The sequence below is a fragment of the Corythoichthys intestinalis genome, chromosome 2 (genome assembly GCF_030265065.1).
Source record: "Corythoichthys intestinalis isolate RoL2023-P3 chromosome 2, ASM3026506v1, whole genome shotgun sequence".
In the NCBI taxonomy this organism is placed as follows: domain Eukaryota; kingdom Metazoa; phylum Chordata; class Actinopteri; order Syngnathiformes; family Syngnathidae; genus Corythoichthys; species Corythoichthys intestinalis.
This window is the reverse complement of record NC_080396.1, coordinates 73896988-73911632: the sequence shown is the minus strand read 5'-3', so window position 1 is coordinate 73911632 and position 14645 is coordinate 73896988. Positions and strand designations below refer to the sequence as shown.

At 41.8% G+C, this 14645-nt stretch overlaps 1 protein-coding gene across 1 annotated transcript in view; it reads left to right on the top strand.

Moving 5' to 3' along the window:
- Positions 1–14645, top strand: part of LOC130906057 (voltage-dependent L-type calcium channel subunit alpha-1D-like) — a 63678-nt gene that overhangs the window by 4684 nt on the left and 44349 nt on the right. Inside the window, exons 5-13 of the mRNA XM_057819972.1 lie at positions 34–179; positions 3809–3961; positions 5860–6056; positions 9696–9799; positions 9876–10018; positions 10339–10468; positions 10549–10575; positions 10643–10803; positions 12593–12818. Coding sequence (XP_057675955.1) covers positions 34–179; positions 3809–3961; positions 5860–6056; positions 9696–9799; positions 9876–10018; positions 10339–10468; positions 10549–10575; positions 10643–10803; positions 12593–12818 — 1287 coding nt within the window. The remainder of the gene's footprint in view (positions 1–33; positions 180–3808; positions 3962–5859; positions 6057–9695; positions 9800–9875; positions 10019–10338; positions 10469–10548; positions 10576–10642; positions 10804–12592; positions 12819–14645) is intronic.

The following is a 14645-nucleotide window of genomic DNA, read 5'->3' as shown; positions in this document are numbered from 1 at the left end:
TTGATGGTGCATTGGCATTGTCCTCCCTCCTAGGCTGTTCAGTGTGATCGCGGAGGCCATGACGGACCACAAGCCGGGGGAGGCCCACCACGCGGCCGGCAAACCCGGAGGACTGGACGTCAAAGCTCTCAGAGCCTTCCGCGTCTTGAGACCGCTCCGACTGGTCTCCGGAGTGCCCAGTGTGTCTCTCTCCTACTTCTCCTCCCTCTCCATCTTCTTCTCCCTAGACAGTTACTGAAGTACTTTTTCTTCATCTCGCTCTCCTTCTCAGCTTAGACAGTTTCTGGAGTGCCCAGTGCATTTTCTTCAACTCCTTCCACTTTTTTCTATTCCTCCTCATTCTCCTTAGTCAGTTTCTGGAGTGCCCACTGAATTTTCTTCTTCTCCTTCGACAGTTTCTGGAGTGCCCAGTGCGTTTTCTTCTTCTCCTTCTTCGTCTTCTCCTCCTTCACCTTCTCTTTGAAAAGTTTCTGGAGTCCCCTGTGTGTTTTCTTCTTCTTCTTCTCCTCCTTCCTCTCTTCTTTCTTCTTCTCCGTCCTTCTCCTTAGACAGTTTTTGGTGTCCCCAGTGCATTTTCTCCCCCCCTTCCTCTCTTCTTTCTTACTTTCCTTCCCTCCTTCTTTTTCTTCTCCTTCTTCTCCTTAGACAGTTTCTGGATTGCCGACCACATTTATTCCTTCTTCTTTTTCTTCTCCTCCTCCTTCACCTTCTCCTTAGACAGTTTCTGGAGTAACCAGTGCATTTTCTTTCTTCTCCTTCGTCTGCTCCTACTTCACCTTCTCTTTCTCCTTGGAAAGTTTCTGGAGTCCCCTGTGTGTTTTCTTCTTCTAGTTGTTCTTCTACTCCTTCTTTTTCTCTGTTCTTTCTTCTTCTCCTTCCTTGTTTTTCTTCTCCTCTTTCTTCTCCTTAGACAGTTTCTGGGGTGCCCACTACATTTATTCCTTAATAATAATAATAATAATAATAATACATCAAACTTGTATAGCGCTTTTTTTGGACACTCAAAGACGCTTTACATAACATAAGACATAAACAGAATTAAGAATTAAGAAGTGGGAAAAGCTAGTTTGAACAGGTGGGTTTTTAGGAGTGATTTGAAGTTTTGTCATGAGTCCGAGTTCCTGATGGGTTTTGGGAGTGAGTTCCAGAGTGAGGGAGCAGCAGCGGCGAAGGCACGGTCCCCCAAGGTTCGGAGCTTAATGCGAGTGATGGGTGTGAGGAGATTGGAATCGGAAGAACGTAGGCGGCGGGAGGGACAGTGCTGTTGTAGAAGGTCAGTGAGGTAGGAAGGGGCCAGGTTATGGAGGGACTTGTAGGGGAAGAGGAGGAGTTTGTACTGAATCCGGTATGAGATTGGAAGCCAGTGAAGCTGTTGGAGGATGGGGGTGATGTGCTCTCTGGAGCGGGTGTGGGTGGGGAGGCGGGCGGCAGAATTCTGGACGTATTGCAGCTTTTGGAGATGAGAAGATGGATGACCATAGAGGAGGCTATTGCAGTAGTCGAGTCTGGATGTGATGAAGGCGTGAATGAGTATTTCAGCTGTGGCTTGGGAGTGGGAGGGACGGATGCGGGCGATTTTGCGGAGATGAAAGAAGGAGGATTTAGTGAGGTGGCTGATGTGTGATTGGTATGACAGTGTTGAGTCCATTATGATGCCAAGATTGCGTACGGAGGTGGAGGGGGTGACAGGGTGACCATCAATGAGGAGAGTGAGGTTCTGTACAGAGGAGAGGAGAGCTTTGGGTCCGGTGATGAGAAGTTCTGTTTTGTTACTGTTGAGTTTGAGAAAGTTATTGTCCATCCAGGTTTTTATGTCGGACATGCAGTTTGAGATTTTAGAGAGAATAACAGGGGTGATGGATTTAGCTGAAATGTACAGTTGAGTGTCGTCTGCATAACAGTGGAAATTGAGTCCATGGTGGCGAATGATTTGACCGAGGGGAAGCATATAGATTATGAAGAGGAGGGGGCCGAGGACCGAACCTTGGGGGACACCATGGGTGACTGGAGAGGTGTGGGATTTATGGTTATTGATGGAGACGAAGTGGTGACGATCGGAGAGAAAGGAGGTGAACCAGAGGAGTGCAGTGCCAGATATCCCTATTGACTGAAGACGGTGGAGGAGGATGTTGTGGTCAATGATGTCAAATGTGGCAGAAAGGTCGAGGAGGAGGAGGATGGAGATGGAACCAGAGTCAGCGGCAAGGAGAAGATCATTGGTTACTTTGATGAGAGCTGTTTCAGTACTATGGTGTGCACGGAATCCGGATTGAAATGTTTCAAACATATGGGAGGAGTGGAGATGGTGCTGAAGTTGGGTTATGACGGATCGTTCCGGAATTTTTGAGAGAAGTGGGAGATTGGAAATGGGTCTGAAATTGTCCAGGTTGTCGGGGTTAAGGCCAGGTTTTTTCAGGAGGGGTGTGATGGTGGCAAGTTTGAGTGGGGAGGGGACTGAGCCAGTAGTGAAAGAGGTGTTTATGATGTTGGTGATAAGAGGAATGAGAGTGGGAATACAGGTTTTAAGAAGAGAAGATGGTATGGGGTCGAGATTGCAGCTGGAGAAATTCATGGTTGAGATGAGTTTGAAGATGTCAGAGGGAGCAAGAGGAGAAAAGGAGGGAAAGCTGTGAGATGTAAGTGGAGGACTGTTAAGATCTGAGGAAAGAGAACTGAAGGAAGTGGATGCAAGTGAACTGTGTATAGTTTGGATTTTTGCATGAAAAGAAGACAGAAAGTTATTGCATTTGTCTGTTGTGAATGTGGCAGTGATATTGTCCTTGGGTTTGGTGAGTTTTGCGAAAGTGGAGAACAAGGTACGGGGGTTGGAAGAATTAGAGTGGATAATTTGAGAATAGAAATTGGAACGGGCTGTTTTGAGTGCAGAGTTGTAAATATTGACTATGTGTTTGTAGGCTTGGACATGAACTGTGAGACCGGTTTTTCTGTAGAGGCGTTCAAGCTGTCTGCGTTGCTTCTTAAGAATGTGGAGATCCGGGGTATACCAAGGGGCAGAGGTGGAGAAGGAGACTGTTGCTGTTTTGAGCAGGGCTAATCGGTTAAGGCAAGAGGAGAGTGTGTGGTTGTGGCTTCTCCTTCTTCTCCTCCTTCACCTTCTCTTTCTGCATAGAAAGTTTCTGGGGTGCCCAGTGCGTTTTATTCTCCTCCTTATTTTTCTCTTTCTTCTTCTCCTTCCTTCTTTTTCTTCTCCACCTCCTTATTCTTCTCCTTTGACAGTTTCTGAAGTGCCCACTACATTTGCTTCTTCTTCTTCTCCTCCTTCACATTCTTCTTAGACAGTTTCTGGAGTGCCCAGTGCGTGTGCTTCTTCTCCTTCTTCATCTTCTCCTCCTTCACCTTCTCTTTCTCCTTGAAATGTTCCTGGAGTCCCCTGAGTGTTTTCCTCTTCTAGTTGTTCTTGTACTACTTCCTCTCTTCTTTCTTCCTCTCCTTCCTTTTTCTTCTCCTCCTTCTTCTCCTTAGACAGTTTCTGGTATGCCCAGTGAATTTTCTCCTCCTCTTCCTTCTTCTCCTTAGAGAGTTTCTGGAGTGCTTGGTGTATTTTTTCTTCTTCTTTTTCTTCTTCTTCCTCTTTCTTTTCCTTCCTCTCTTCTTTTTACTTCTCCTTTCTTCGTCTCCTTAGATGGTTTCTGTTGTAGCCAGGGCGTTTTTTTCCCTCTTCCTTTTTTTCTTCTACTTCCTTCTTTTTCTTCTACTTCCTTCTTCTTCTCCTTAGACAGTTTCTGGAGTGCCCAGTATGTTTCCTCCCCCTTCTTTTTTCTGACGCGCCTTTCCCGACTGCGTGCAGGCCTGCAGATTGTGCTGAATTCCATCATGAAAGCCATGGTGCCACTCCTTCACATCGGCATGCTGGTCATGTTCGTCATCATCATCTACGCCATCATTGGCTTGGAGCTTTTCATCGGCAGGATGCACAAGACCTGCTTCTTCTCCAGCACTGGTGAGAGGGATGCGTGAAAACACAAAATCAAGGCGCCCAAAAGTGATCAGACGTTTTTTGGGGGAGAAAATGCCAAAATTGGACAAAATATTTTATCGACTTTTCCAATTCATTAAGTCATTCCCTCCATTAATTTCCAGTGGTACATACAACACCCACAAAAGCGCTATAAATATTATTATTATTATTATTATTATTTTATTTTATTTTTTTACAAAAATATACTCCAACGAAATAAACCAACCGAAGTGACCCGGAAATCAAAATCCACATACAGACAGTGACCCAAAATCAACTAGAAGTGATGCAAAATCAATAGGAAGTTACCTGTAAATGCCTCAAAACAAACAAATGCCCCCATAAATTAAAAGTATTGACCTCAAAATCAACAGAAAGAAGGTGACCCAAAATTACCCTTAAATGCCCCAAACAAAGTGACCAAAAAATCAAAACTAACAGAAAATTACCTGTAAATGCCCCAAAATAAAGTGACCCAAAATCATCAGAAGATGACCTGTAAATGCCCAAAATAAAACTTATTGAGCTCAAAATCAACAGGGAGTGACCCCAAAAAATAAGAAGTGACCTGTAAATCCCCAAAACCAATAGGAAATGACCTAAAATCAGTTTGAGTTGACCTGATAATGACCCACAATGAACAGGAAGTGACCCAAAATCAACAGGAAGTGACCCGTAAATGTCCCAGAATGAACAGGAAGTGACCCAAAATCACAGAAAATTACCTATTAATGCCTCAAAACAAATAAAGTGGCCCAAATATCAACAGGAAGTGACCTAAAAACAATAGGGATGACCCATATACGCACCAAAAATTAAAAATATTGTCCTCAAAATCAACAGGACGTGACGCAAAACTAACAGAAAATTACCTGTAAATTCCCCAAAATAAAGTGACCCAAAATAAACAGAAGATGACCTGTAAATGCGCAAAATATAAAGTATTAACCCAAAATCAAAAGGAAGTGACCCGTAAATGCCCCAGAATTAACATGAAGTGACCTATAATAAAAAGTAACAGAGGAGAACAGGAAATGACCCGGAAATGCCCCAAAATCAATAGAAAATGACCTAAAATCAACAAGAAGTGACCTGGAAATGCCCAAAAATCAACAGGAAGTGATTAAAATTCAACAGGAAGTGACCTGAACTGCCCCAAAATCCACAGTAAGTGACCCAAAATCAACAAAAAGTGATATAGGAATGCCCCAAAATCATCAGGATGTTACCCAAAATCAACGGGAGTGACCCATAAAATGAACAGGATGTGACCCAAAAATCACAGAAAATTACCTGTAAATGCCTCAAAACGAACGAAGTGGCCCAAAATTAATAGGAAGTGACCCAAAATCAATGGGGATAACCCATAAATGCCCCCCAAAAATGAAATGTATTGACCTCAAAATAAACAGGACGTGACCTCAAAATCAACAGGTAGTGACCCGTAAATGCCCCAGAATTAACAGGAAGTGACCCCCCCAAAAAAATCAAAAGTGACCCGTAAATCCCCAAAACCAATAGGGAAGTGACCTAAAATCAATAACAGTTGACCTGGAAATGCCCCCAAAATCCATAGACTGAAAGTGACCCAAAGTTTACAAGAAGTGAGCCGGGAATGTCCAAGATCAATAGGAAATGACACAAAATCAACAGGAAGTGACTCATAAATGCCCCAAAATCAACTGGAAGTCACCCCAAAACAATAGAATAGAATGTGACCTGTAAATCCCCAAAACCAATAGGAAGAAAAAGCATTTCTCCAAAAAGGTTTTTTTCGAGTTAACTTTGCCTGCATCAAATATGATTTCATTTAATTTATGAATATGTTTTGACATATCCATTTGAATTCATATACAGATGTAATTGTCATCCGTGTTCAGGTTTGATGGTGGAGGACGACCCGTCGCCGTGCGCCTTCGCCGGGAGCGGTCGCTTTTGCACGAGCAACGGGAGCGAGTGCCGGGGCAAGTGGGAGGGCCCCAACGGCGGCATCACCAATTTCGACAACATTTTCTTCGCCATGCTGACCGTCTTCCAGTGCATCACCATGGAAGGTTGGACCGATGTCCTCTACTGGGTGGGTAAACCAGCTTTTATTTTACGTATGCGCCCAAAATTCAGCAGCTGAAATGTGGCTAAAAATGCAAACAAAATGATTTTGGGTCACTTCTTATTCATATTGGGCCATTCCTGGGTCACTTCTTGTTGATTTTAGGGCATTTCCTGGTCACACATTGCGTATTATAAGCCTCTTCCTGGCTTGTTCATTCTGCACATTCTTACTGCTCTGTCATACAGTATTCAATATCCCAGATATTATATACTGTATATACAGTACATACAGTATATTGTTCATTATACACTTGTATAATGACAATTATTTATATATATATATACAGTGGGGAGAACAAGTATTTGGTACACTGCCAATGGGAAAACCCATTAGCAGTGTATCAAATACTTGTTCTCCCCACTGTGTGTGTATATATATATATATATATATATATATATATATATATATATAATGACAAGGTCTACCAAATTACTTACCTAATTATGTATAGATTGTATACCTACCTACCTGCCTATCTACCATCTACCAACCATCTACTTATGTATGTCTACTCACCCACCACCTATCTACCCATTTACCTTGGTAGCTAGGTGATCCAAGTCTAAGTAAGTAATTATGTAGGTAATCTGTAGATAGGGAGGTAGGTAATCCATGCATAGGTAGGTAGGTAGAAAAGTCGGTAGGTCCAATCCATGCGTTGGGAGGTAGGTGCATGGGTGGATGGATTGGTTGATAGGTAGGTAGGTAATCCATGCGTAAGTAATCATGTAAATAGGTAGGTTCCATGCGTGAATATGTAATTTTAGTAAGGTACCCATACATAACTAACTACCTCTGTACCCACCCACTTAGGTAGCGGGTGGGTAGGTTGGTAGGTAGGTGATCCATGTGTAAGTAAGTAATTAAGTAGGTAATCCGTAAGTAGGTAGGTAGGTAGGTAGGTAGGTAGGTGATCGATGCGTAAGTAAGTATGTAGGTAATATGTAAGGAAGTAGGTAGGTACAGTGCCTTGCAAAAGTATTCGGCCCCCTTGAACATTGCAACCTTTCGCCACATTTCAGGCTTCAAACACAAAGATATAAAATTTTAATTTTTTGTCAAGAATCAACAACAAGTGGGACACAGTCGTGAAGTGGAACAAAATTTATTGGATAATTTAAACTTTTTTAACAAATAAAAAACTGAAAAGTGGGGCGTGCAATATTATTCGGCCCCTTTGCGTTAATACTTTGTAGCGCCACCTTTTGCTCCAATTAAAGCTGCAAGTCGCTTGGGGTATGTTTCTATCAGTTTTGCACATGGAGAGACTCACATTCTTGCCCATTCTTCCTTGCAAAACAGCTCGAGCTCAGTGAGGTTGGATGGAGAGTGTTTGTGAACAGCAGTCTTCAGCTCTTTCCACAGATTCTCGATTGGATTCAGGTCTGGACTTTGACTTGGCCATTCTACCACCTGGATACGTTTATTTTTGAACCATTCCATTGTAGATTTGGCTTTATGTTTTGGATCATTGTCATGTTGGAAGATAAATCTCCGTCCCAGTCTCAGGTCTTGTGCAGAAACCAACAGGTTTTCTTCCAGAATGTTCCTGTATTTGGCTACATCCATCTTCCCGTCACTTTTAACCATCTTCCCTGTCCCTGCTGAAGAAAAGCAGGCCCAAACCATGATGGTGCCACTACCATGTTTGACAGTGGGGATGGTGTGTTCAGGGTGATGAGCTCTGTTGCTTTTATGCCAAACATATCGTTTTGCATTGTGGGCAAAAAGTTCAATTTTTGTTTCATCTGACCAGAGCACCTTCTTCCACATGTTTGGTGTGTCTCCCAGGTGGCTTGTGGCAAACTTTAAACGAGACTTTTTATGGATATCTTTGAGAAATGGCTTTCTTCTTGCCACTCTTCCATAAAGGCCAGATTTGTGCAGTGTACGACTGATTGTTGTCCTATGGACAGACTCTCCCACCTCAGCTGTAGATCTCTGCAGTTCATCCAGAGTGATCATGGGCCTCTTGGCTGCATCTCTGATCAGTTTTCTCCTTGTTTGAGAAGAAAGTTTGGAAGGACGGCCGGGTCTTGGTAGATTTGCAGTGGTCTGATGCTCCTTCCATTTCAATATGATGGCTTGCACAGTGCTCCTTGAGATGTTGAAAGCTTGGGAAATCTTTTTGTATCCAAATCCGGCTTTAAACTTCTCCACAACAGTATCTCGGACCTGCCTGGTGTGTTCCTTGGTTTTCATGATGCTCTCTGCACTTTAAACAGAACCCTGAGACTATCACAGAGCAGGCGCATTTATACGGAGACACAGGTGGATTCTATTTATCATCATCGGTCATTTAGGACAACATTGGATCATTCAGAGATCCTCACTGAACTTCTGGAGTGAGTTTGCTGCACTGAAAGTAAAGGGGCCGAATAATATTGCATGCCCCACTTTTCAGTTTTTTATTTGTTAAAAAAGATTAAATTATCCAATAAATGTTGTTCCACTTCACGATTGTGTCCCACTTGTTGTTGATTCTTGACAAAAAAATTAAATTTCATATCTTTATGTTTGAAGCCTGAAATGTGGCGAAAGGTTGCAAGATTCAAGGGGGCCGAATACTTTTGCAAGGCACTGTAGGTAATCCATGCATAAGTAGGTAATTATGTTAGTAAGTAGGTAGGTAATTGATTATTTCATTAGTTAAGTAAGTAGGTATTCGGTACTAGGTACTAAATTATTACCTACCTACCACGTAGGTAGGTAGGTAGGTAGGTAGGTAATGTAGGTGATCAATGCGTAAATAATAATAATAGTAAGTAGTAAGTAAGTAGGTAAGTAGGTAGTTAACCATGCATAGCTACCTACTGTATGTTACTATGTAGGTAGGTAGGTAGGTGATCCATTAGTAAGTAAGTACATAGGTAAATAGGTAAACCATGCATAAGTACTGTAAGTAGGTATGTAATCCGTGAGTGAGTGAGTGAGTAAGTAGGTAGGTAGGTTTACATAATGTCACACTTGGACGGAATGGAGCGGACTTACGTGCAGAATTCAGTCTTTTATTGAACACAAATAATCAGAGGCAGTAACAAACTGAGGGCGCTCCAGAAGGAGGAAATGACGAGCTACAAAAATAAAATGGTACAAATTGGAAACAAGAGAGCCAGGCAAAATGCACTGGAGTAGAATACTATAACAAAGGACTTGGCACTCGGCGTAAAAGAACAAAACTGTAGAATACTATGAATTAACTCACAGCGTAGAGTATCTTGGACTATGAATGCGGGCTGTAGTGACGACGAAGGACGAAGACACTTTGGCACGAGACTAGGGAGTGACAAACAATTTAAGCACTTGAAGAATGGGTCACAGGTGGGAACAATAGGTAATCATAATCAGTGACAGGTGAGACGGCAGGAAGGGTGAGTGGTGGAAACAGGAGGGTGAGGCTTCAAAATAAAGCAGGAATAGAATATACTAAGACATGACAACCCTCACCCAGGCGTGACACATAACTAGTACCCTACCTACTTATGTACCCACCCACACACACTATGTATACCTTTCCACCTATCTATCTGTCATGACTTCTTCAATGATTGAAAGTGGTCGCGTATCTTTGACGGCCTTTCTCCTCTCTTTTGCTTACCAAAGATGAACGACGCCATCGGCTTCGAGATCCCGTGGGTCTACTTTGTTTCTTTGGTCATTTTTGGTTCCTTTTTCATCATCAACCTGGTATTGGGAGTCCTGAGCGGGTAGGTAGAGCAGAGCGGAGCAGAGCTTTATGGTCCGGCCCGGCACCTTCCGATCTTTCGCCACTTTTGTCCTCAGAGAGTTCTCCAAGGAGAGGGAGAAGGCGGTGGCTCGTGGAGAGCTGCAGAAGGCGCAAGAGAGCAAACAGATGGAGGAAGACATGATTGGCTACATGGACTGGCTCATCGAAGCCGAGGATGTGGACGAGGAAGGGAATAAACGTCAGTGGTCGCCAACGTCCAGGCGGGGGCGCCAAAAAAAAACTTTTCTTGACTGTAAAATGTTTGACCAGTTTCAAAAATGTAATACATGCATTGCCATTGATGGTGATAGACGTCAAATTTCCTTTCCTATTGCTGTTTTGTCACTAGTAGACGTCCAATCCGTTTGACCCTTCAAACGGATGGACTGGACATCTGTCATCGTCAATGGCAGACTGAGTCAAGATAAGAAGAAATAGAAAAAAGAAAAGCAGAAAATTCTCTGAATTTCCAGATTTTCCATATTTCCAGAAATCTGACGTGTTTGTCGCCCGCTAAAGGAGCCGCCATCGCCAAGAAGAAGATGATGAAGAAGTTCGGCTGGTACAAACACAGCGAGGACGGAGAATCCGACTCGGACGACGACATCGCCTACCTGGACGACGACAGCGGGTTCTGCGCGTCTCTCATGTCAGTTTCAGATGGAAAACATAGAACGGCCACTGCTTTAAAGATGGACATCCGTTTCATTTGTTGTCTATGTTTTGCAGGGCCAAGATGATGGCCAACAGCTTCTGGTAAGAAGTTCTCCACGCAAGTTATCTTTTTCCACCTGGAAAAAATCCTCTTTTGCTGTACTTCCAGCGACCAGCTGTGCCAGTTGAATCACACGTTCAGAAAGAACTGCCGTGTGGCGGTCAAGACCACCAACTTCTACTGGCTGGTTCTTCTTCTGGTCTTCCTCAACACGGTGGCCAGCGCCTCCGAACATTACGGACAGCCGAAGTGGTTGACGGAAATGCAAGGTAATCCGGCGTAAATCAAAGCATTGACGCATTGAAGCTGGTAGCCCCCAAAACAAGACTTCAATCAAAAACTTGATTTCTAGGAAAGAAAACATTTTTAATCAAGGGGAAAAAATAGTGTTAAAATGAATATGTTGGAGTGTCAACTGTATTTTTGCATTCAAACACTTTTCTATACTGTAAATTAAAAAATAAACATCAACTATAGTCTTATTGGGGTCATAACCAGAGTTTATTTCTCATTAAATTGCCCCAAAATCTACAGGAAGTGACCCCAAATCAACAGGAAATGACCTGCAAATGCTCCAAAACAAATAAAGTGACCCAAAATCAACAAGAAGTATCCTGTACATGGCCCCAAATTTGCAGGAAGTGACCCATAAATGCCCCACAATTAACAGGAAGGGACCCAAAAATCAACAGGGTGTGACCTGCAAACGCCCTAAAACAAACCGAAAGCGACCCAGAATCAAGAGGAAGTGACCTGTAACTGGCCCAAATTAAAAGAATTGACTCTAAATCAACGGAAAGTGACTCATAAATGCCCCAAAATTAACAGGAAGTGACCAAAAATCAACAAAAAATGACCTGTAAATGCCCAAAACAAACTGAAAATGACCCCAAATCAACAGGAGGTGACCGACAATGCCCGAAAACAAAGATTTCTGACTCATAATCAACAGAAAATTACCTGTATATGGCCCAAAAAATACCCGAAAGGCACCCAAAATCAAAAGGAAGTGACCTGTATATGGCCCAAAATTAAAAGAATTGACCCAAAATCAACAGGATGTGACCTGTAAATGCCTCAGATTAAAAGATTTGACCTAAAATCAAAAGGAAGTGACCCGTATATGCACGAAAACAAAGACCTCTGACCCAAATTCAACCAGAAGTGACCCATATATGGCCCAAAATTAGCAGAATGTGACACAAAATCAAGAGGAAGTGACCTGTAAATGCCCAAAATTAAAATAATTGACCCAAAATCAATGGGAAGTGACCAGTAAATGCCTCAAAATAATGGGAAGTGACCCAAACTAAACAGGAAGTGGCCCGTAAATGCCCAAAATCAACAGAAAGTGACCCAAAACCAACAGGAAATTACCTGTAAATGCCCGAAAACATACAGTAACCGCAAATGCACCCTAATTAACAGGAATTGACACAAAATCAACAAGAAATAATCTGGAAACGCCTTAAAACAAACCGAAAGTGACCCAAAGTCAACAAGAAGTGACCTGTAATTGTCCCAAATTAAATGAATTGACTCAAAATCAACAGAAAGTGACTCGCAAATGCCCCATAATTAACAGGAAGTGACCCAAAATCAACAGAAAATGACTTGTAAACGCCCTTAAAAAAACAAAAATCACCCAAAATCAAAAGGAAATAATCTATGAATGGCTCAAAACAAAAAAGTGACCCAAAATCAAGAGGAAGTGACCTGTAAATGCTCCAAATTAAAAGAATAGACCCAAAACCAACCGGAAGTGACCTGTAAATGCCCCAAAATGAACAGGAATTGACCCAAAAATCAAAAGGAAGTGACCTGTAAATGCCCCAAAATTAACAGGAAGTGAACTAGACTAAACAGGAAGTGACCCGTAAATGCCCCAAAATGGACAGGAAGTGACCCCAGTCCACAGTAAATGACCTGTAAATGCCCCAAAATAAACAGAAAGTGACCTAAAATCAGTAGTAAGTGACCTAAATTAAAAGTTTTAAAGGTGAACCAAAAAAGTGACCGGTGGGCGGAGTCAATATTTTGGATCGCGTGCATCCTCAGAGCGAGCCAACAAGATCCTGCTGCTGCTCTTCACCCTGGAGATGCTGATGAAGATGTACGCCTTCGGCCTGCAGATCTACTTCATGGCCCTCTTCAATCGCTTCGACTGCTTCGTGGTGTGCGGCGGCATCCTGGAGACGTTGCTGGTGGAGTTCGATGTCCTCCCACCCATCGGCATCTCTGTGCTCCGCTGCATTCGCCTGCTCAGGATTTTCAAGATGACTCGGTAACTCTCGGTGTTCTTATAATTGCCTCCTTCCTAGTCCTGGAGATTGACCAGAGTTGCTTTAAAAATCTGCAGTTTTTACTTTAACACACCGTAGCGTCGCCATATTACCACTTATAAGGCTGAAACTCAGGAAACACATCAACAACTTTGCTACCGTTCAATCAGCTATCATGGTTTTACATGAATTAACATTGGCTGCCATTGACGGTGATAGACGTCCCATCCATTTGAACCTGAGTGTATTAAGTGTTAAATTGGCTAATTTCCCAATGGAGTTTGGTCAGGCTGCCATTGATGGTAATAGACAAATTGGCTCTTTTTAGTTTACACCGCACTAATGTCTCATATTACCCACTTATTTATTATTTTTTGGTGTATGGCAAAATGGCTTTTGGCATTTTTTTTGTATAAGGCAAAATGGCTTTTGGTATATGTTTTTTTTTTTTTTTTTTTTTTTTTTGTATATGTCAAAATGGCTTTTGCCTTATGGCATTTTTTGTATATGGATTTTATTGGGTGTATGGGTTTTTTGTATATAGCAAAATGGCTTTTGACACAAGGTAGTTATTTTGGTATATGGCAAAATGGCTTGGGATGCGAAATGGGAACTTTGTAAGTGCATGGCCGTCAGTGGCATGGCCTTACTTGGGTGCCAGTTGAATGTCAATGCACATTAATTGGTAAGTGTATGGTCAAAAATCACAACTACATGCTTATATGACATTTAAAATGAATGGGAAATGTGGATGTGCATGGCCGTCAATAGCATAGACGTGCATGGCCTGCAAAAAAATAACATAAGCAAAAAAACAAAACAAAAAAACCTGTCATATACCAAAACCCATTTTGCCATATATCAAAGAAATGCCATATGCCAAAAGCCACTTTCCTATATACCAAAAAAATGCCATATACCAAAACCTATTTTGCCATGTACAAAAAATCCATATACAAAAAGCCATTCTGCCCTATACCAAAAAATGCCATATGCCAAAAAAATGTCATATGCCAAGAGCCATTTTGCTATATACCAGAAAATGCTGTTAACCTTTGCCATATACAAAAAACATGTCAAATACAGAAAAAAGCCATATGCCAAAAGCCATTTTGTCATACACCCAAAGAAATGCCATATGCCAAAAGCAATTATGCCATATACCAAAAGTATGCCAAATACAAAAAAAAGCCATTTGTCAAAAGCCATTTTGTCATATACCCCAAAAAAATGCCATATGCCAAAAGCCATTTTGCCATATACAAAAATATGCCATATACAAAAAGCCATTTTGCCATAACTCAAAAAAATTGCCATATGCCAAAAGCCATATACCAAAAGCCATTTTTCCATATGCCCAAAAAAAAGCCATATGCTAAAAGCCATTTTGCTATATACAAAAATGCCAAATCCAAAAAATGCCATATGCCAAAAGCCATTTTGCCATATACCAAAAGCCTTTGGCCATATACCCAAAACCGCCATACACTAAAAGCCATATACCAAAAAAGTGCCATATGCCAAAAAATGCAATATACCAAAAACCCTATTGCCATATACAAAAAAAAGCCATATGCCAAGAGCCATTTTGTCATATACCCAAAAAATGCCATATGCCAAAAGCCATTTTGCCAAAAATGCCATATACCAAAAGCTATTTTGCCATATACCCAAAAATGCCATATACCAAAAGCCATTTTGCAATATACCAAAAATATGCCATATACAAAAAGCCATTTTGCCATAACCCAAAAAAGCCATATACCAAAAGCCATATACCAAAAGCCATTTTTCCATATGCCAAAAAGCATGCCATATGCTAAAAGCCA